This window comes from Gasterosteus aculeatus, chromosome 16, assembly GCF_964276395.1.
Source record: "Gasterosteus aculeatus chromosome 16, fGasAcu3.hap1.1, whole genome shotgun sequence".
Taxonomy (NCBI): Eukaryota; Metazoa; Chordata; class Actinopteri; order Perciformes; family Gasterosteidae; genus Gasterosteus; species Gasterosteus aculeatus.
Window position 1 is genome coordinate 17,552,668 of NC_135704.1, and position 20,592 is coordinate 17,573,259.

General features: G+C 43.5%; 8 protein-coding genes across 10 annotated transcripts; 6 read left to right on the forward strand and 2 right to left on the reverse strand.

Moving 5' to 3' along the window:
* Positions 1-1,084: 1,084 nt before the first annotated feature.
* Positions 1,085-2,768, forward strand: LOC120833678 (gamma-crystallin M2). Its single transcript, XM_040201039.2, has 3 exons — positions 1,085-1,361; positions 1,539-1,781; positions 2,335-2,768. Exons 1-3 carry the CDS (start codon positions 1,350-1,352, stop codon positions 2,608-2,610), a joined length of 531 nt encoding a protein of 176 aa, XP_040056973.2. The 5' UTR covers positions 1,085-1,349; the 3' UTR covers positions 2,611-2,768.
* Positions 2,769-3,234: 466 nt separating this feature from the next.
* LOC120834416 (gamma-crystallin B) lies at positions 3,235-5,561 on the forward strand. Its single transcript, XM_040202399.2, has 3 exons — positions 3,235-3,544; positions 3,646-3,888; positions 4,289-5,561. Exons 1-3 carry the CDS (start codon positions 3,536-3,538, stop codon positions 4,553-4,555), a joined length of 519 nt encoding a protein of 172 aa, XP_040058333.2. The 5' UTR covers positions 3,235-3,535; the 3' UTR covers positions 4,556-5,561.
* LOC120834413 (gamma-crystallin D) lies at positions 5,555-7,713 on the forward strand. Of its 2 annotated transcripts, none has more exons than XM_040202396.2 (3): positions 5,555-5,715; positions 5,851-6,093; positions 7,057-7,713. In XM_040202396.2, exons 1-3 carry the CDS (start codon positions 5,599-5,601, stop codon positions 7,327-7,329), a joined length of 633 nt encoding a protein of 210 aa, XP_040058330.2. In that variant the 5' UTR covers positions 5,555-5,598; the 3' UTR covers positions 7,330-7,713. The 2 variants fall into 2 exon arrangements, with proteins under 2 accessions (XP_040058330.2, XP_040058329.2); XM_040202395.2 differs by having other exon boundaries at positions 7,054-7,329.
* On the forward strand, positions 7,708-8,895 carry LOC120834414 (gamma-crystallin M2). 2 transcript variants are annotated; one of them, XM_078090552.1, is made up of 4 exons: positions 7,708-7,865; positions 7,941-8,010; positions 8,105-8,347; positions 8,562-8,895. In XM_078090552.1, exons 2-4 carry the CDS (start codon positions 7,996-7,998, stop codon positions 8,835-8,837), a joined length of 534 nt encoding a protein of 177 aa, XP_077946678.1. In that variant the 5' UTR covers positions 7,708-7,865; positions 7,941-7,995; the 3' UTR covers positions 8,838-8,895. The 2 variants fall into 2 exon arrangements, with proteins under 2 accessions (XP_077946678.1, XP_040058331.2); XM_040202397.2 differs by lacking the exon at positions 7,708-7,865 and having other exon boundaries at positions 7,922-8,010.
* A 1,500-nt stretch (positions 8,896-10,395) lies between these two features.
* LOC120834415 (gamma-crystallin M2) lies at positions 10,396-11,110 on the forward strand. Its single transcript, XM_040202398.2, has 2 exons — positions 10,396-10,654; positions 10,774-11,110. The coding sequence occupies exons 1-2, from the start codon at positions 10,532-10,534 to the stop codon at positions 11,044-11,046; spliced, it is 396 nt and encodes a 131-aa protein (XP_040058332.2). The 5' UTR covers positions 10,396-10,531; the 3' UTR covers positions 11,047-11,110.
* A 1,682-nt stretch (positions 11,111-12,792) lies between these two features.
* On the forward strand, positions 12,793-13,706 carry LOC120834417 (gamma-crystallin M1). Its single transcript, XM_040202400.2, has 3 exons — positions 12,793-12,925; positions 13,025-13,276; positions 13,384-13,706. Exons 1-3 carry the CDS (start codon positions 12,917-12,919, stop codon positions 13,657-13,659), a joined length of 537 nt encoding a protein of 178 aa, XP_040058334.1. The 5' UTR covers positions 12,793-12,916; the 3' UTR covers positions 13,660-13,706.
* A 1,684-nt stretch (positions 13,707-15,390) lies between these two features.
* Positions 15,391-16,336, reverse strand: LOC120834535 (gamma-crystallin M3). The gene is made up of 3 exons (XM_040202589.2): positions 16,144-16,336; positions 15,819-16,058; positions 15,391-15,724 (listed from the first exon to the last, which is right to left on the reverse strand). The coding sequence occupies exons 1-3, from the start codon at positions 16,156-16,158 to the stop codon at positions 15,446-15,448; spliced, it is 534 nt and encodes a 177-aa protein (XP_040058523.1). The 5' UTR covers positions 16,159-16,336; the 3' UTR covers positions 15,391-15,445.
* A 2,105-nt stretch (positions 16,337-18,441) lies between these two features.
* LOC120834149 (gamma-crystallin M3) lies at positions 18,442-19,520 on the reverse strand. The gene is made up of 3 exons (XM_040201975.2): positions 19,368-19,520; positions 18,870-19,112; positions 18,442-18,771 (listed from the first exon to the last, which is right to left on the reverse strand). Exons 1-3 carry the CDS (start codon positions 19,377-19,379, stop codon positions 18,496-18,498), a joined length of 531 nt encoding a protein of 176 aa, XP_040057909.1. The 5' UTR covers positions 19,380-19,520; the 3' UTR covers positions 18,442-18,495.
* Between the last annotated feature and the right edge of the window lie 1,072 nt (positions 19,521-20,592).

The window sequence follows — 20,592 nt, forward strand, 5'->3', positions numbered from 1 at the left end:
GCTTACTCGTGTGCTGACAAAGACCGAGATGAGGAGCAGAGTGTCTTCCTGCATGTTTTATTGTATAAATGCACAGTGCTTTTTTGTCTCTTTTTGTCTAATGCCAATAGTTAAAAAATCTCTTCTAGGTCAAAAGTTGAAGAAATGGCTGTCTGAGAGGAGGAGGGCGACTGACCCGCCTAGACCGCAGTCTTCGTCATCTTCCTCCTTGTCTCACTCCTTCCTCAGTGTGAGTGGACGCAGCGGCCTCCTTCTTCATCCTGCATCTCTGTCGGGTATCATTTCAACCTAAACTGTTTCAGAGGGAACATCTGAAAAAGAGCTTGGTTGGAACGTGATTCTGGATGTTGTGATGAAAACAAAATGCAGTTTGGACATAAACAGGCCTGTGTCTCTGTCTTTGTCTCTGTCTCTCAGGACAACAGTGGTCGTCAGGAGAAGACAGCTGAGCACTATGAAGGTTCACTGGAGTCTCTGGACGACTGAAGTCACCTTCCTGCAGTGTGATCTGGTCCTCATGATGGACTTTACCTCCACTAGTGTTTGAGTTTCTCACTGTTGTCGTTTCTTTGCAGATTGATTAAAAGCTTCAGCATTTGATAAACAAATCCTCTTAATCGTGACATTGAAATGTTGGTTGTGAATGATAATCAGTGGAAGCTAATAAATGCTAATACCCATTTAGAGCAGCGAAAGATGTTATATGAAGTACGGTCAACACATCTGACATGAGCCGCATAAATATCTGTAATTACAAACAACAACCTTTTACTAAATGAATAAATAACTAACACATACTTTATAAGTATTCTGATTTTCTGCATTTCTGATTTTCTGACATTCTTACATTTTGGTGCTGTATCCTTATTCAGTGAATAAATCATAGATCTGTGCATTATTAATGCAGATCATACTGAAGTAATACGAATAGTGGACTATTTGTCTGTGATATGTACATGTGAGTACATGTTAGCAGTTTCCCACTCCAACAAAGGCCGTGTTGTTTTGTGATGACCTCTGACATTCCCCGTGGAAAGATTAATTCATTCGATGATGGATCAGGGGGATTCAAATTCTCTATGCTGATGTGCATATCAATAAAAAGGGCACAGTGGGTCAGTTATTTGCCTGGTAGGAGTTTTCCGTTGATGATTCAGGGTTTTCGGCTCTATGCCCGGGATCGAGACGCGTTGGCAGCGATGCCAGCGCGTTAAATCCCTGCTCATTGAAAAAACAGCTCAAGTGGGATCTGCCAACTCTTTGATTGGGGTTTATATAGCGGCGCCCGGCTGCTGCTTTATGAGACCATCATTTCCCCGTGGGTGAGCAGCTCCAGCACTCTTTGCAGGATGAGTAGTAAGGTGAGTCTGCAGAGGGTAATGAAGGGACAAGATTCAACAACGACATATTCAGAATGCGTGTCCCTTATTGCCACGGCCTGCGAGTTTATGATGTAAATATAAGATGTGATGATGGGAATGATCTCTCCCTCCCCCCCCTCCTCCCCCCCTCGGTTCGTCTCTCTCCCCCGGACACAGATCACTTTTTATGAGGACAGAAACTTCCAGGGCCGCTCCCATGAGTGCGACGCCGACTGTCCCGACATGCACCCCCACTTCAGCCGCTGCAACTCCATCAAGGTGGAGAGCGGCTGCTGGGTGCTGTACGAGAAGCCCAACTACAGCGGCTACCAGTACGTGCTGACCAGGGGGGAGTACCCGGACTACCAGCGCTGGATGGGCTACAATGACACCATCCGCTCCTGCCGGACCTTCTCCTACGTGAGTAGACGCGTGTGGGCCACACGTTTAGTTCCTGTGAGGAGCCCACGGACCACGGTGGAGGGGAATGAATGCTCCTCACTGCTCTTTCATGGGAGCTCTCCCAACCGTAGCAATGTTCATTTGAATATAGATATTATGGGATTGAGATGTGTTTTGTTACCATACATGAAAACACATTTTCGCTTGAGAAGCAACTTGCTTCACATTGCTTGTTTTTATGTGGCTAAATCTGTGTTCTTTTCTGCATCGGGCAAATAATTAACAATGTTTCCTCCTCACCAAACACATTTCACAAGACACTAAGCTCAAAGGACTTTACTTGAGATGAGTCATTTGCCCCGCATTTCCCCATTTGCAGAATTAAATTAAAATAACTCACTAAAAGAGAGATTGTCCGCGAGCATCAAATTCCAAACTCGAAAGTACATTTTAGGCTAAAGAATGAAGTGTAATCATATGTAGATTTGGCAAACACTACGATGTCTCAGACCCACGTGGGGGCTCCCGGCCCTCATCCACCTCCTGCTCTAACGCCACCGCGTCCCTCCAGACCGGCGAGGGGCCCTACCGCCTGCGCATCTACGAGCGCCCCAACTTCCAGGGCCAGATGATGGAGTTCAGCGACGACTGCGATTCGGTGCAGGAACACTTCCGCTGCCGCGACGTCTACTCCTGCAACGTGGTGGAGGGCTACTGGACCCTCCACGAGCACCCCAACTACCGCGGCCGGCAGTACTTCATGCGGCCCGGCGAGTACCGCAAGTTCAGCGACTGGGGGGCCACCTGCGCCACCACCGGGTCCTTCCGCAGGGTCACCGAGTTTTAATCGGGCATCTCAGTCTCTGCCGTCGATCCCGTTCACATTTTAATTCCATCTAAAAAGAAAAGCACCTGTTTCCTCCTCTATGATGAAGAGGTCGATCCGACGTGTCGACGGGGTTTGTCGTGATTGAAAAAATAAAATAAAATAAAGATATGAATCTATTTTTTCTGTGCTTGGAATAATTATTTTGGTGATGACTGATTTAACCTACCGGCTCCCGAGGAAGCCATTCGGGGAAGAAAGTAAAACACATCTTTGGAAATGCAATATGTATGTACAATATGTACAATATTTTGTTGTTGTCTCTCGACCCACACTAGCACGGATCATTGAGCAAAACCAAAAGCAGGGACGCACTCATCAGCTACTGATATCCTCACGGCGCATGACTCAAGGAGCCGGGTCGATTGTGGTGTGAATGTTCGGGTCGAGCGCGATCCCAGTGAGGCATACGGCTTATTTATCGAACACCGCCATCGCGAATTTCAACTGTCTCGGCTGATGGCAAAAGGCCGGGTTTTTGTCATCGGGTTATGAGATTCCCATTGTGCAACATTAGAATAAGTCCAGTCTGTTCCCTCCATTCCATCCATGCGGGTCGTATAGATTCTTATGAACTGTGTGAGTACACTGGCCCGTTTGAGTCAAACAGACGGGAGCTCAGCAGTGACGCTTCCAGCGCCTGTCCGAGCCGCGGCTCTCGCTAGAAGCGTCACGCCGACAGAGGACTGGACAAACAGGAGCGAGGAAGAGTCCCGCCGGGTCTCTGCTGACACGAGGCCTCCATTCCAACAACAACAACAACAACAACACACGCAGGTGCTCTGACGGGGCAACGCGTATAAAGACCTCTCCCTCCGGTAGCCAGAAAACAACACCAACAACAACAACAACACAGGAGGCAGTTTGACCGAAAGCGGCGGCCGTCATGGGGAAGGTTTGTGTTCGCTTTACGGCGGTCCAACAAGTGGCCCCTCGGGGCCGGGGGAGAGGGGGGGGGCCAACACAAATGACTGTGATTTTCATCTGCCCCGCCAGATCATCTTCTACGAGGACAGGAACTTCGGGGGCCGGCACCACGAGTGCACGAGCGACTGCGCCGACCTGCACTCCGCGTTCGACCGCTGCCGCTCCGTCCGGGTGGAGAGCGGCGTGTTCGTGGTGTACGACCGGCCCGGCTACACGGGAACCCAGCACCTCATGAGGAGGGGGGAGTACTCCGACTACACGGGCATGACGGGCATGACTGACTGTGTCAGGTCCTGCCGCGTGATCCCCGCGGTGAGGCTCTCAGTGACGCGGCGTAAAATTACACACACGTATTTATATATAATAAACCACACAAATGTTTTCTCCGATTTCAACTCAAATTAAAATGTGTTGTATATTTTAATGCACGACATTTAAAAACACGGCCCTCTACTTTAGAGCATTAGATTTGAAGATTAAAACATCCCTTTCATGCCCGTGGGATAAATATGAAGCTAGCAGTCTTTTAGCTTAGCTTAGCATAAAGACTGGAAACGGGGGAAATGATTAGCGAAAACTGCCTTTGGGAGAGCCGGGCTAGCTTTCCTGCTAAGCTAAGCTAACTAGCTGCATGCACTACATACGTGTGGCATCATCAAAGTGCTTTAAAACAAAATGCAACAAAACAACAACCTTCCTTCCGTTTTTGCAGCACGGCGGCGGCTACAAAATGAGGCTGTACGAGCATTTCGACATGAGAGGTGAGATGGTGGAGCTGACCGACAACTGCCCCAACCTCTCGGAGCGCTTCCGCGCGTCCAACTTCAACTCCTGCAACGTGGTGGACGGCCACTGGCTCATGTACGAGCAGCCCAACTACCGGGGCCGTCACTTCTACGTGAGGCCCGGCCAGTACTTCGGCGAGTGGAGCGCCGGCAACTCGCGGCTCGGCTCCGTCAGGCGGCTCACGGATCTCTGAAAGACGGCGGGGACGTTCCTCGGGAGGTGCCTCCGCTCTGCCTTGTGTCACGCGCTGAACAAAGTGGCGTCGGGGCTGAATGGCGTTGACTTTTGTTCTTGCTCTCTGCGTTTGGGGGGCTTGTTTTCCCGCGAGGGAACGTCGGGGTCATGGCCTGACCTCCTGACTCTCATCAGAGGCCTGAATAAAATCCTGCGAGTGCTGATACTGGAGCGTAATCTGTGGTAGATGTAATAGAGCTGAAGGGACGTCTGCGGCCCGGCCTCCTCTCACACTTTTATTCACACTAAAATGACCTCACCATATAGCAGCTGTTGTGGACACTTTGATCTTCACACATGATCTTCATCAGCAGACAGTTTGCCCTGTTAAAAAAATAGTAAAAAAGTATATTAGAACATCTGTTTTCCTCTAACAACTGGGAAAACTCAACCTCCTAATTGTGCTTTGAGAAATATACCAAAACCTTGCTCTAAATGACCATGGAATCATCTTAACATTTTAGAATTAATCCCCCCCCCCCCCCAATTAAGCGGTGTGTTGTTTATTTGTTCAGACAGAAATGAACCTGTCCTCTAGAGGGCAGTAGCAGAGAGTTGAACTTGTGGATGAGAGAAAATCAAAATAGCTATTGACAAAAAAGAAACACAACTACTCTAACGATATGAGAATTATATTTGGCAGAACAATAATCTTCAAACATTGAAATATAATTGGTATGTTTGCTGTGAAAGACCATCAAAAAATAAAAAAAATATGTAGGAACTTTAAGTAATATTGCATTTTTCATATTACTCTGAAACCTGAAACAAAGGATAATCCGAAGGGCCATCGACCCCGAAGCACCTGGCAGCGCTCACCTGTCTCAGTGGGCGCATTTTACTTTATTTTATTACTTGTGCAGTGCTGTCTTGTTGTCACACTGTCTACTGTCGCGCACCAACCGCCAAGACAAATTCCTTGTATGTTTGACATATTTTGGCAATAAATCTTTCTTGATTCCTGATTCCTGAAACCAAAGATTCCTGCACATTACAATATGAATGACACCTGCAGAGTCTGCATTTCACACACACTATATATGTGACAGGTGGGAGTCTTCAGAGGGCTGCATGGAGCACACGGGGGGAAACGCATACAACGGGGGCCACATGGGGAAGGTAAACATTCCAGCCCGTCCCCCCCCCGTTCGTGTCGATCAGGGATGTGAAATGCTTCTGTTGTCGACAGGTTTTTTGTACTAGATGAGATGTTTTTCTGTCGATTACTGATACTGATGTCATTTCCATCTGTAGATTATCTTCTATGAGGACAAGAACTTCTCCGGGCGCTGCATTGAGTGCAGCAATGACTCCGCGGACCTGACGTGCCTCCTCAATTGCTGCAACTCCATCAGGGTGGAGAGCGGCTGCTTCATGGTCTATGAAAAGTCCAACTTTAACGGGAAGCAGTACTGCCTGAGGAGAGGAGAGTACCCCGACTGTCATGACTGGATGGGTGTCGGCGACCGCGTCTGCTCTTGTCGCCTCATCCACATGGTCAGCTCCTGTTTCTGGCAACTTGCGCTCCATCTAGATTTATTCCCCCAATTAACATTGTAAACATGATTCTATGGTCTCTATTTTTAGTTCCAAGTCTTCTGTAATGGAGCACGCCGTTCATTCTGTGAATTATGGTCAAATAGACCCCGGCGTCACTGGGATTAACATTTTTTGTATATGGCTTAAAAGGCGTAAAAGTAATTTATACGTCACTTAATTTCTAATTTTGTGGGCCATTCCGGCAGATAACTACAAATGAACCTGACCACGCTCGCTTGTGTTTTAGGGATGCACTTCAAAATGCAGGAATACAGTATACTGATACTGACAAATCGTTAAAATGCTTATGTTGACCACCGTGTTGCAGGCATATAACTTAAAACCCATTATAAGGACCCATTGAATTCGAGTCAAGAGAACACGGAGTGCAGAAAACTTATCTTCAGTGGTTCAAGCCACATTCTCCATTAATGTCAGGATTGTTTAGTTGCACAATTTAACAATATAACAACCTTTCAACCTAAACATAAAAATAATTTTGGCATGTTTTTATCCCAGAATGTGTACTGTTCTTAATGCGCAGAGATAAAATCAGGTGGATATTTCCACAAAAAAGTTATTTCCGTCGTCCACATGAGCCTACTCTGTCATTTCTGCTTTTTTGTTTTTTAAGAATAAAATTTCTGAGGGAAATAACGACAAAATAAATACATTTTGGCATGAAAATCAAAAATGACAAAAAATAAAGGCGAACCACAGTCAATGTTACAACCATGCTAGCGGCTCCATGTTGCTATAGCAACAGCAATTCAAGCTAAATGCTAACAGGAGCACTAAACAGGCATAAACTATTGACCAACATTTTTATTCATATATCAATGGTTCGTCCACATACACACACATTGTACATTGTTTCTGTTTTCCAAACGCTTTCCTGACGGTTCTCTCATTTGAAAGCAGGAGCCCGGTTCGTTCAGCATGCGCCTGTACGAGCGCATCGAGTTCGGGGGTCAGATGATGGACCTGGAGGACGACTGCCCCAGCGTCATGGACCGCTTCCACGTCAACGGCATCTTCTCCTGCAACGTCACCGACGGCAACTGGCTCTTCTACGAGCAGCCGGACTACCGGGGCCGGATGTACCTGATCCGGCCCGGGGATTACACGAGGTTCAGCGAGTGGGGCGGCCGGAGCGCCAGGGTCGGCTCCATCCGACGCATCCTGGCCTCGTGATCTGTGTCCAGACGACCCCACGGAGGTCACCGGAAGCCCCCCCCCGGCTTCTTCATGCTCCGATCGTGACAAAGAATATTTAGAATCCCAAAAAAAGGGGCGCTCGGTTTGACAGTTAATTAATCCAAATGAGATGCTGGTGACATTATTGCAAAGCACACCGGGAGCACAGAGAGCAACAGCAAAATGTTTTTGTGACCTGTCAGCGTAAAAAAGAAACTGTAAAGTGGATTATTTTCCTTTCACTTGTGAACAGGACTTTTTGGAAAAAAACACTGGATGAGTTCTGAATACTCTGAACTTTACTCAGGTGTTATGTTATAACGCAATCATTTGCTGAAGGATTGTACGATTAAATATAAATTAAATCTTGCTGACGCCGTGCAGTCTGTCGGTCCTTTGTACAGGGGGTATTTTTCCGGGGGCGAAATTGTGATGAACATGGAGAAAGAACAATTATTCATCACACAGCAAGAGTCATCTATACATAAACGGATCCACCCCCTCGACGCGCCGCTCCCTGATCCACCACCACAGTGAGGGATATATTTGAATGACAATACTTTGTGCTGTGCAATCATACAGCTGCTTCTCTTTTTTTTTTTATAAAGCACAGCGGCTTGGCTCGGGGGGCAGCATTGAGCTGTAATCCAGTCTGATGCCAGCATGACCATGGGGAAGGTAAGGAAGCGTCTTTCACCGACAACCTCTATTCCGCCCGACCACTCTTTGACGTTAAATCCCACCACCGCCTTTTTTTTTTCTCCCCCCAAAGATCATATTTTACGAGGACAGGAACTTCCAGGGGCGCTCCCACGAGTGCAGCAGCGACAGCGCCGACCTCCACTCCTACTTCAACAGGTGCAACTCCATCCGGGTGGAGAACGGCTGCTTCATGGTCTACGAGAGGCCCAACTTCATGGGCAACCAGTACTACCTGCGGAGGGGCGAGTACGCCGACAACCAGCGCGTGATTGGCATGAACGACTGCGTCCGATCCTGCCGGATGATCCCTCAGGTACGGCAGGAGGACATTTGCTTGAGTTTTTGTTGTGGCGAAAAATAACCCCCCGACAGGCCGTTGCTCTTTTCGTTCTTTTGCTGATAAATGGCGGCGTCACTCAGCAGTGACACCAACACTATCCAGACACTCGAGATGCTCCTAAAAGACACCAGTTAGATGCATTACTCTGCTGCACGCAGTAACACAGCTTCCCCAATCCTGTCGCCAGCACCGGGGCTCCTACCGGATGAGGCTCTACGAGCGCTCCGACATGTCCGGCCAAATGCACGAGCTGGTGGACGACTGCCCAAACGTCCAGGACCGCCTCAGCATGTCCGACTTCAACTCCTGCAACGTGATGGACGGCCAGTGGCTGCTGTACGACCAGCCCAACTACAAGGGCAAGGCGTACTACCTGAGGCCCGGAGAGTACAGGAGGTACAGCGACTGGGGAGGCGTCAGCCCGAGGGTCGGCTCCCTCAGAAGGATCACTGACCTGAACTGAAGTCCCGCTTCGCTTCAATGCATTTTTCTGCTGGAACAATAAACTGCTTCATAAGACACTCTCTGTATGGCACTTCAATAATTATTCATTTCCACAAAGAAAAAACACTGTCTGACTGATTGATTTATCCAGCATGGCAAAGTTATATTTAACAAACGGCGTAGCGCACATTTGTGAATGCACAGCATGAAAAAGGTAAATAAAAACACTCATTATACTTGATAGATCCAAACAGACACAAATCAGCTCATGGGATGATTGTCAGACAACAACATGCCGGATCTTTAAGATATCTTTTATACACTCAAGCGATGAGAATCCTACACGTTCACTTCAGTTTTGTCTCTATATTAAGAAATAGAAACAGACACAATAGTTCTGGGAAAAACATTCATTTTCACAAAAAGAACTTCACACATTTCATGGGTTTTGCATAAAGTATCTCTCCCTGTGTCACACTTTATGATATTTTAAAAAGCGTATCAATAAACATCAGCGACATGCTTGATAACTTTAACAATTTTCATAATTAACACTACAATCCGGGTGTTAGTTTATTTTACAGTGTGGATGCTGAAACAGGAAGCTTCCTACATCTCCTCTACAGTCTCTGCCATTATAAACATGATCCTTGTCACGGGGATAATCCTCAGATACTAAATTGTGAAATATATCAATATATTCATTTAAGTTGTTAATCAGAACACAACGGAATATTTACAATAACAGAAAATCCTCCACCATATGGATGTACGTGGATAATTATACGTAGTTAAACAAACAATAAACACAACCTGTCCAGAACACAAATGGCCTTAAATAAAATAAAAGTCCCGTATTGCTAAATCTGGAACAAAGACTAAGACCACACACTCATTTTGCGGTGTGATAGTATAATACAGTCAGAAACATGCTGTACTACAACCGAATCTGTGAGTAAAGGTGCTATTAGTACACAAGTTACAACACTGAACCTCACGCAGAGCGACGGCAACATGGCGAACGCGTTCTCATTTGCACCCAGCGGGTCGCTCAGGTGGAGCGTCAGGGAAAGCCAACGGCGTCCTGCTCCGCTGTGCAACATATTTAATGCGAAAGGGGCTGTTCCATATTGTTCTGCAGCCATTGTCCACTGGACGTGTGGATACCACACTAGTCTTTTCCTTTGTCCGTGCCTGTCAAAAACACACAACCGCGTAATTATTTATCCTTTTCCTTTTTCTCCCCAAGTACAAATCCATATTTCTAACCCGACAAAAAGGTAAACATGTGCCAGTGGCCTTCAATTATTGCTCTCAGAGAATTTGAATAACAATACTTTGTTTGTCAAGAGGTAGTATAAAAAGCCCCGAAAACATGGGGAGTCTCTCCAACGGAGACCATGGGGAAGGTATGTACTGTTTGTCCTCTCTCTTTTCAATTTGCTCTCAGCTTGTTTAATGTTGAACCAAATTCAAATACACAACAATATATATATATATATATATATATATATATATATATATATATATATATATATATATATATATATTTCTTTAACGTGGTTCCCACTGACTGCTTCTATCCCCTCACAGATCATCTTTTACGAGGACAAGAACTTCCTGGGTCGGAGCTATGAGTGCGGCAACGACTGCACGGACCTTCACTCGTACTTCAGCCGCTGCAACTCCATCCGGGTGGAGAGCGGCTGCTTCATGATCTACGAGCGGCCCAACTTCATGGGCCACCAGTACTTCATGAGGAGGGGCGAGTACCCCGACTACCAGCGGTGGATGGGCTTCAGCAGCTGCATCCGCTCGTGCCGGATGATCCCACTGGTGAGGAGACAGCAGAGTGTGACGGTTTAAACGGGGTCAGGTTAGCTTAGCAAAGAGGGGGAGCGTGCGTTTGTGGTTGCTCTGGACACTAGCCGCCGGGTTCTCCTGTGCACCCGCAGTACCGAGGCTCCTACAGATTGCGCATCTACGAGAAGCCCGACTTCAGCGGCCACGTGATGGAGTTCATGGACGACTGTCCCTGCGTGTCCGACCGCTTCCACCACCGCCACGTCTACTCCAGCAACGTCATGAACGGCTTCTGGATCTTCTACGAGTACCCCAACTACCGAGGCAGGCAGTACTTCCTGAGGCCCGGCGAGTACAGGAGGTACCGCGACTGGTGCGCCACCTGCGCCATCGTCGGCTCCTTCAGGAGGGTCAACGAATTTTAGCCATCGAGCAAAACCTTGCTGTAAATATCAAGCACTTTGTTAATTAAAGACGTTGGATTTTTAATCTCCCTGGTGAATGTGTTTTCATTGATTTGTCAAAATTATGGATTCTGAGTAAGTAGACAGAGCTTCATGAAGACAATAAGAGCGCTGCGGCAGCTTTGAACTGTGTAGTTTGCAGATGTTGTACGTATTTTGTGATTGTTGTTAATTGTGTTTGTTCCTTCAATATAACAACAGCAGTTACATAAATGTACTAAAGCTGCTCCAAAGCAAATAAACTACCCACCAGTGGACAATACTTGTTAAATCTTTACTTCTGTGACGTGCTTTCGCAAACTCACTTATGTTCACTGTTCTACTCCTTAGAATAACACAATTAAAACATTTGAATCATATCAGGATAGGATGTGCTATTCTAAATTCTTAATTCCTACAATAACATTCAACATTGCAGATTGTTATTCCAGTGATTTTCTCCCCTGATCGTCTCTCTCCAATGGGTCCAAATACTCCAAATAATGAGTCCACATTTTTGCACTGAGGTCAATCGGGGGTTTTAATGGCTTTTTGGTTCCAGAAATGAGATATTTGGTATACTGTACTACATAAATTCCATCAGTAATCATGAGTTTTGAAGCTCTGATGTTCCTTCACACAAGTGTCTAAATGAGACGACTAAACGTCATCACTCGAGCCGTATTCCACCGTTAGCTTAGCTGTGGTGAAGCTCGTCAGCTGGCGACGACATTAACGCTTCCAAAGGAGATTATCTTGCTGAACCAAACATGTCATTTGAACAAACAGAGGAACAGAACGAGACTAATCATAAGTAAAAATCCACAAATAAATATAAACACTATGGAAAACATGATGGGACTTTCATGTATCCATGTGAGCAAGGTTTATGTTTCTGTTTCTTCGTATTTCATTTTGCTTTTATTGAGGCGCCAACCTTTCCTCCTCCTTTTATTTTAACTTTTTTTCAAATATCAATTTTAGACATTTAGACAGAAAAAAGAAGACATTATTCTGTACATTCATATATAAATATGAATATAATTACGGTATTCTCATGAATTACATTACAGGTCATTTAGCTGACGCTTTTATCCAAAGCGACTTACATTTTTAACCCATGGCTTTTTTACATTTTGCCCGGGGAGCAATTAGGGGTTAGGTGTCTTGCTCAGGGACACTTTGACATGGGGAAGCCAGGACTCGAACCACAAACCCCGTGGTTCCCAGTGCACGCCCTCTCTACCCCTGCGTCGACCCCTGTACCTGTAAATGTACCTTCTACTCGTTTACCAATTAGTAATAAGAATAATAAGGTACACTGAGATGAATATTTTATATTAATTCAGTGCTGTTTTCAAATGTTGTGTTTTCATCTATAATGTTTAAGGTCATGTGCATTCGTTTGGATAAGTGCAGTAAATTAATTATTAAATAAATTGATATAAGTAACACAGTATTTGTTATTTGTCAACTTTGTGCAATATAACAAAGTTTTCCCACTGACGGTGTACTGGCTCTGGGTTTCTCGTAGGTTTGACACAGTCTATTTTTTCCATCAGCGGTGATCTGACCGTATGTGGAGAACCTTCTGACTGAGAATAGTACACAAACAAAACCCCTGCTTATAATAGACAATGGAGATGACGGCTGCCAGAAATGTATGGATGGAGAACCATTGTTACACATTTATAGACCCTGTTCAGCAAAAGTCATAGTGCTAGTTCATCAGCTTTGCACATTTGAATAACAACACATCATGGCCCCCAGGGTTTTGTATAAAAAGGCCCTGGATTCGTGGAGCTAGCAGAGCAAGTTGAACCATCCTCTGGGAACCACCTAAACCACCATCATGGGCAAGGTAATGGGGTGTTTACTTCACAAATAACAAAAAAAACATCAAAGTACGTAGGATGCACAAAGATCTTATTCCGAATCTCCCCTCTGTTCTCCATTTCAGATCGTCTTTTACGAGGAGAAGAACTTCCAGGGTCGCTCCTATGAGTGCATGAGCGACTGCTCCGACATGTCCTCCTACCTGAGCAGGTGCCAGTCCTGCAGGGTGGAGAGCGGCTGCTTCATGGTCTACGAGCGCCCAAACTACATGGGTCAGCAGTTCTTCATGAGGAGGGGCGAGTACCATGATATGCAGCGCATGATGAGCATGGGAATGATGTTCGACTCCATCAGATCCTGCAGGATGATCCCCCATGTACGGCACCTCAGCTACACATCCCTTAAATATCTCATACATTTAAACTTTACTTTTTTTAGTTGCATGCGGGCCCGTACTTACATCTCTACTGTATTGCGTTACAGCACAGGGGACAGTTCAGGATGAAGATCTACGAGAGGGAGAACTTCGGCGGTCAGATGAACGAGATGATGGACGACTGCGACAACATCATGGACCGTTACCGCATGAACGAGTGCCAGTCCTGCCACGTGATGGACGGCCACTGGCTGATGTACGAGCAGCCCCAGTTCAGGGGCAAGATGATGTACATGAGGCCCGGAGAGTACAGGAGCTTCAGGGACATGGGCATGAGCGGCATGAGGTTCATGAGCATGAGGCGCATCACCGACATGTGCTAGACTTCTGTATTTGACTTCAGTAAATAAAAACACCGTGTAATACATACTATGGCCGTGTTGCGAGCATGCCTCCTTTTAGTGGTTTGTCTTCCTCAACTATGCAACGTTCATAGCCGCTTTATTAAGTAATGTTGAACAGTGTTGAAAGATTCAAAAGGTCCACTCAAGGAGCAGTGAAATAGATGCAAGACTACATTAAATGCAACAAAGATACAAACAAATAAATAAGAAATTAACTATAATAATGGCCGCAAAAAGGAGAGGTATTACGCGTTTGTTCAAAAATATCAGCTCTACTAACATTTTGGTTGAATACATAACTTTGTATGTGGTTACTTTTTGCCGCTCAAAGCTGTAAACGTTAGTACAGGAGAAACTAAGAGTACGCTGGATAAAAATAGCCAACGTGAAAACACAGCTCAGTCTTTTTCAGGTGTTAGTAGCAAACTTCAGTTCCTTTAGTCCTTCTCACAAAGCCAGTCCCCCAAATCTTCGCCATCGACGTAAACAACAAACATGGCTATTGTTAGCACACTGTTAGCTGTTACGCTAGCTGCTGGTGGAGCCCTCTTTCAATGAGGTTTCTACAACGCATCACCCACGCTCTTCGTCCGCATTGGGATGGTCCATCTCTGGAAAGGAGCCTCTGTTAGTTCAGACATGATAATCGCCTGTTGGCTTCCAGCAAGTTGTTCAGAATCCCGTTTTCATTCATAGATGCTAAAGCGCTGCGCTATGACGCCACGCTGCCTGGTGACAGCTTGTAACATACACATCTCATTCCTCGCTACCTGTGAAATGAGGTTGGGCTGGAGAAAAGATCAATGAAATTATTGTGTAAATAGTAACGTGACAATGAAACACATGAACGTGACTGACATATAAAAATAACGGTTGAACCTTTTCTTTTTGTTTCCAAAGGACTCGGGCAGAGGTCTCCTGTGTTAAGTACCGTGTCCGAAACATCCAACCAATATGTTTTATTACTTATTGGTCGTCATGCCGCTTGTCTTTTGAACCACTCAACTTTAAATAACTGTTTTCAGGGCATATTACGAAATAAGCTTTCATGACATAAAGTTAAAAAAAAAGTTTCTCTGAAGTTAAAAGAAGTAACGAATAGATGTTCATTCTGTCATTAATGGAAACTACTGTGCAGTGTGAGTATTGTAAAACAACTGTGGAAAAGACTGTCAATAACATCTATGGTCCTCTATGATCTTTTTTCATTATGTAAACTATTAATAAATGTGCTGTACGCAAATCTTTTACATTGACGCATGGTGGAAGTATATTTTAGGTACAATAAGGCGTGTGATTTTGGTTTTATAAGATTATAGTGTAATAGACACAAAAGACAAAAAAATGATATGTTTTTATGCGAATGGCATATAAGACTTCAATTGAAAGTATGTGAAGATTTCACCACCTACATTTATTTTTACTACAAACAGAATAAGGGTGCACTATCAATGATAAATACTGATATTAATACTGATACTGATATATTAATAAATTCCCCCAACCAATACCAATCAATTCCATACTTTATGCCCTTTACTCTTGAAAGGAATGACAAAGAATGATTCATATGGATAAATAGTATTTCGATTATTTACTAGTAGTGCTGCTATCTGATGGTGTGCCCATTTTTTGTATTATTTTGTGTTAATCGCATTAACATGTTGCATGCGTTTCGGATCACTCATTAAAAAGTAACCGAGGACTTCATTTAAAAGAGAATCACTGGATTTTATTTAAAATCTTGGTTCTGTACATTTGCGACCTAATAACAGGAGTCCATGATGCGCTTCATGCTCATGAACTTCATGCCGCTCATGCCCATGTCCCTGAAGCTCCTGTACTCTCCGGGCCTCATGTACATCATCTTGCCCCTGAACTGCGGCTGCTCGTACATCAGCCAGTGGCCGTCCATCACGTGGCAGGACTGGCAGTCGTTCATGCGGTAACGGTCCATCATGTTGTCGCAGTCGTCCATCAGCTCGTGGCTCTGACCGCCGAAGTTCTCCTTCTCGTAGATCTTCATCCTGAACTGTCCCTTGTGCTGTAAATTCAAGTGAGCGTGAGTCACTGGAATCCTCCTTCAAACAACGTCAATGTGTGGTGTCAAACGAAGGAGAAGTGATGAGCAACAGTACCATGGGGATCATGCGGGAGGACCTGATGCAGTCGCTCATTCCCATGCGCTGGTAGTCGGAGTACTCGCCCCTCCTGACAAAGTACTGGTTGCCCATGTAGTTGGGGCGGTCGTACACCATGAAGCAGCCGCTCTCCACCCTGCAGGAGTGGCACCTGCTCAGGTAGGAGGACATGTCGGAACAGTCGCTGCTGGTCTCATAGGAACGACCCTGGAAGTTCCTGTCCTCGTAGAAGATGATCTAGGAAAGCAGAAACCACATTGATGACAGTGTAGATTTTTTTGTAATGTGTCGTCAGCTTTCATTAGATTACAGATGTACACACCTTGCCCATGGTCATGACTGCGGTTGTTGCGGTTTCAGCTCAAAGGGACTGCACGCTTTTCTCGATGTCCCCCGGTGGTTTTTATACCTGACCTCCTACCCAAACGTTACATGACTCCCATTGTTCAAATTCCTGACGGAGCACCGCGCTGCCGAGGCCCCCGGGTGCAGCTCAATGCAACGTGACCTTCGGCGGGCGGTGATTTGCGGTGGTTGCATTTTTAAAAAGGAGGCCCCGCGGAGCATTGTCTGCGCTGATGAACAACAGAGGACTTGTTTTCCCCAAAAAACATACCGTACCGCCATTAGATATGTTGCTTCTAATGGATGAGCAAAATAAAATAGATTAGAGGATATGGTTTTGTTAGCAATAAATAAATACAGTCTCCTGAAGCAAAATAAACATTGAAACGTACATTAAATGAAAACTAAAAACTAGAATTTTAGAGCGACATTAAATCTTTTTTGATTTCTATTACTGAACCATTGAACAGATTTCAAATAGTCATTACGACAGGAAATATCTTATTGTTTTTATATTTTTTACAGATTAAAGTACCTTGTAGCCGTTAATTTTTGGCTTTTGTTTTCTACATTATGAGAATTTATGTGATAAACATTGTCACATAAACTCAGTATTACTAAATGTTAATATTCAAGCTATGGAAAGTGGTAGATCCTCATGCTGGTTTCCCTCTATCAACCACCAAACATGAACTATTTATTTAGCTTGTATACAGCTTGTTCAATGTTTACTGTTCCCCTTTATTTCTTGTATCTGATATACCTCTTCATGATTAGATTAATACTACTTTGTACTGTATTTCCCTCAATGAGACTAGTGACTGATGACAATAAAGTCTATGCATTGAATACTAAATAGCGAACAAAACTAGCTCACAGTTTTTTTTAAAAGTCTCTTTTATTTATTGTTAATTACAATCTTAAATAATATAGAAATGAATACGTTTCACACAGACAGCCAAAATGTAATAAGTTAAAACAGCTTCAAATCTGGCATACAATTGGAAATACATTGGATAAATAATAATAGTAAAACTACAAATTGACTTGTGGCCTTAAATGATATGATATACACGTACAAGTAACCTGATAAGTTTGTGAAAATACAGTCTGTGTATGGCATCTCTAATATTTAAAAAGAATACATTGTTTAGGCAGCAAAGTAGCTTCAGTGATTAATTGTTAGTATCACAGACCGGAGTCACTGAGCTGCTGAAGAAGGAAGAACTCACAAGATTCAGAGCCATATTCTATTTAGACATTAACAACACAATGATTTAATGTGCAGGCTGTAAATTACAAAGCAGATGATGGAGCGAGAGAAACCGACAGAGGAACAGGTCTACTCAACCAGCCCGGCCCGAGACCTTCAGCGCCTGATACGGACCCACAATGCTTCTCTACACCTTGGGTGTTTACCAGGGCTGTCAATAGATTTAAAAAAATTAACTAATTAATCACATATTTTGAAATTAATTAATCTTGATTAATGGCGATTAATAAATGTTGTTGTTACAATTCGTTTTTTAATGAATGTTTGTTTTTCTTCTAAAGACTAAATTTGACAAGTAATAAGTAATCACATGTATTTTACACTGTTGTTTAATTGTTAAAGTTAAACACAAAACTACACACATTTGATCATCTTAGAGGCAGAATTCCACCGCGTGGAACATGTTGATCAGGCAACTCTTCCAGCTAGTTTTGGCTAGCAGCTAGCTTAGCTTAACGGATCCGTTTGCAACGCAACCCGCTTTTGTTTGACACGTGGAGGAATTCCTCAGCACAGTTCTCTGCTGTATGTCACGCCGCTCTTTGTTTTCACTTCCAATGCAAAAAGCTCTCTTTATCTTGAGCTACTGTCTTGCTTTCTCTGATGTAACTGACTGCAGCTAGCGGCTGCTAACTGCGCTAAAATATTTTGTCGCATTCATTTCGGCTACATTAATCGCCTAGATTAACGCGTTTATGTTGAAAGCCCTAGTTTTTACCCATTATACTCAAAGCTACTCTTTTCATTTTGTATTTATTCTTAAAATCTGTAACAACTACAACAGTTGATTTGTTTTAACTTAATTTGAAATGTGATACCTACACTTCTGTAACTTTAATTTACATATGAGAAATAGAGGCATTCCCCTAAACATCTTCTGATAAAACATATTTTATCATCAAGGATATTTCCCCTTAAATGTTGCATTTTAATGAAGCAAAAAACAATTCAATCTAACTCATAAAAAAACAATCATTAGGATGAAATACACCACATAATAAATGGGATTTATTCATTTATTTTCGAGGTTGTGTTTTAAAGCATCAGTCGGTAAAGTTAGCAGGAGTCAGTGATGCGTCTGATGGAGCTGAATCTCATTCCGTCGTAGCCCATCTCCCTGAAGCTCTTGTGCTCTCCGGGCCTCAGGTACATCATCTTGCCCCTGAACTGCGGCTGCTCGTACATCAGCCAGTGGCCGTCCATCACGTTGCAGGACTGGCAGTCGGACATGCGTGTGCGGTCCTGGATGTTGTCGCAGTCCTCCATCATCTCGTTCATCTGACCGCCGAAGTTCTCCTTCTCGTAGAGCCTCACTTTGTAAGACCCTTTGTGCTGTTAAAAAAAAACATACATAGCGATTGGTCATTTTAGAAGGAAAACTCGGATTAGAAGCCATTCGATGTCTGCAGTGCTCTTCTGTGTCGTCGTACCATGGGGATGTTGCGACAGGACCTGATGCAGTCACCGAAACCCATCATACGCTGGTAGTCGGAGTACTCGCCCCTCCTCAGGAAGTACTGCTGACCCATGAAGTTGGTGCGGTCGTACACCATGAAGCAGCCGCTCTCCACCTTGCAGGAATGGCACCTGCTCAGGTGGGAGGCCATGTCAGCGCAGTCGCTGTTGGTCTCATAGGAGCGACCCTGGAAGTTCTTGTCCTCGTAGAAGATGATCTAGAATCCGACAGAGGGACCACGTCACACATTGGGATGGAACGGACACCAAATATATATATATATATATATATATATATATATATACATATATATATATATATATATATATATATATATATATATATATATATATATATATATATATATGTTGAGGTAACAGCATCCAAAAAGGTTATACGCACAACATGTAAATACAGAAAGGTTGAGACGGAAAACACAACAACTCCAGTGGAGCATCCACGATACACTCACCCTGCCGTGCATGGTGGCTGATAGATTGAGTGATGCTATAGCAATCCTATCCCGGATTTAAGGCTTTTTTATAGCCAACGTGGCATCCAAACAATCAATGGCACCATTGTATGAAAGTGAGCAGTCAGCGGCATGCAACGCCGGACCCTCTGTGAATGCTGATGGGAAAGGGTCCTCACATGGGCTCTATCATTCTGGACCAAATGCTTCTGCATCTGGTGGTTCATTTTTTGTGATTACTGCATTAGAGTATTCAGCAATATATTTTTATTTACAAGTAAAAGTGCAAATAATCTCAAGTTCTCACACAAAGGTGCTGGGTTTATGTGCATGAATTTTACAAAGGGTGCAGCAAATATGTGATTGTAACAAACCTTTATGATTTCTTTCATCATACTGTCACAATGTACACAACTAACTAATGCATTATGTTATCAGTTGTTTAAATAATTACAGTAGTATTCAACATTTGCAATTGCAATTGACATGTACTTTGTATATTACATGTTGGAGTAAAGAGTGGAATATGGGTTATACATCACTACAAAGATGGAAACCCAGTCAATAGTGATCTATGCTGTATTTTAATATGTATTTTAAGTTGTATTTTAGTTACAGCCTCTTAAGTGGATATTCATTATACTCTTTATTTGATCTAAACTGTTGTTCTTGGCCAAATCGGTCTAGAAACAATATTTCAGTCAGAATGAGACTTTGACCTGGGTAAATAAATGAAAATGAAATGATACAGTAATGAGGGTAAATAATGATAATATGGAATATTAAATATTGAGAAATCTCAAAAATTGTTCTACCTTATACTTAGGCGAAAGAAAATACATTTAATAAATCTTGTACTATATGTACAACTATATAACATCATTATTTGTAATAATATTTCACAGAACTGAGATTGTATTCTTATCTTTATTTGCTAAACAAATGTTTTTTGCATTTTCTGTTGCAGAATATGTATATATATGAATTGTATTTATAGATGATTTTTTTTAATTTGATGTTTTTTACTCTCTAAACTCAAGGTTTATCTGGTGATGGTTTATGCAGTGTTGTGTCAATAAAATAATAATCTTTTCCCTTCATTCATAACTTCCTTTATGTTTCTAAAAGTGAAGTTGTGAATATGCTTGGTGTGAGTACCTTTTTTGTATTCGTACTCTCATTAATCACCATCAGTAGAACCAGAGAAAAAAAAGTCACAAGCTCA

Coding starts and splice junctions, on each gene's coding strand:
- LOC120833678 (XM_040201039.2), top strand. Junction 1,782..2,334: donor CCTGCCGGACCTTCTCCTAC/GTGAGTAGACGC, acceptor GCGTCCCTCCAG/ACCGGCGAGGGGCCCTACCG.
- LOC120834416 (XM_040202399.2), top strand. Junction 3,889..4,288: donor CCTGCCGCGTGATCCCCGCG/GTGAGGCTCTCA, acceptor CCGTTTTTGCAG/CACGGCGGCGGCTACAAAAT.
- LOC120834413 (XM_040202395.2), top strand. CDS start 5,599: ATGACACCTGCAGAGTCTGCATTTCACACACACTATATATGTGACAGG. Junction 5,716..5,850: donor ACGGGGGCCACATGGGGAAG/GTAAACATTCCA, acceptor TTCCATCTGTAG/ATTATCTTCTATGAGGACAA. Junction 6,094..7,053: donor CTTGTCGCCTCATCCACATG/GTCAGCTCCTGT, acceptor CTCATTTGAAAG/CAGGAGCCCGGTTCGTTCAG.
- LOC120834414 (XM_078090552.1), top strand. Junction 8,348..8,561: donor CCTGCCGGATGATCCCTCAG/GTACGGCAGGAG, acceptor TCCTGTCGCCAG/CACCGGGGCTCCTACCGGAT.
- LOC120834415 (XM_040202398.2), top strand. CDS start 10,532: ATGATCTACGAGCGGCCCAACTTCATGGGCCACCAGTACTTCATGAGG. Junction 10,655..10,773: donor CGTGCCGGATGATCCCACTG/GTGAGGAGACAG, acceptor GTGCACCCGCAG/TACCGAGGCTCCTACAGATT.
- LOC120834417 (XM_040202400.2), top strand. Junction 13,277..13,383: donor CCTGCAGGATGATCCCCCAT/GTACGGCACCTC, acceptor ATTGCGTTACAG/CACAGGGGACAGTTCAGGAT.
- LOC120834535 (XM_040202589.2), bottom strand. Junction 15,725..15,818: donor CCTCCCGCATGATCCCCATG/GTACTGTTGCTC, acceptor TTGAATTTACAG/CACAAGGGACAGTTCAGGAT.
- LOC120834149 (XM_040201975.2), bottom strand. Junction 18,772..18,869: donor CCTGTCGCAACATCCCCATG/GTACGACGACAC, acceptor TTTTTTTAACAG/CACAAAGGGTCTTACAAAGT.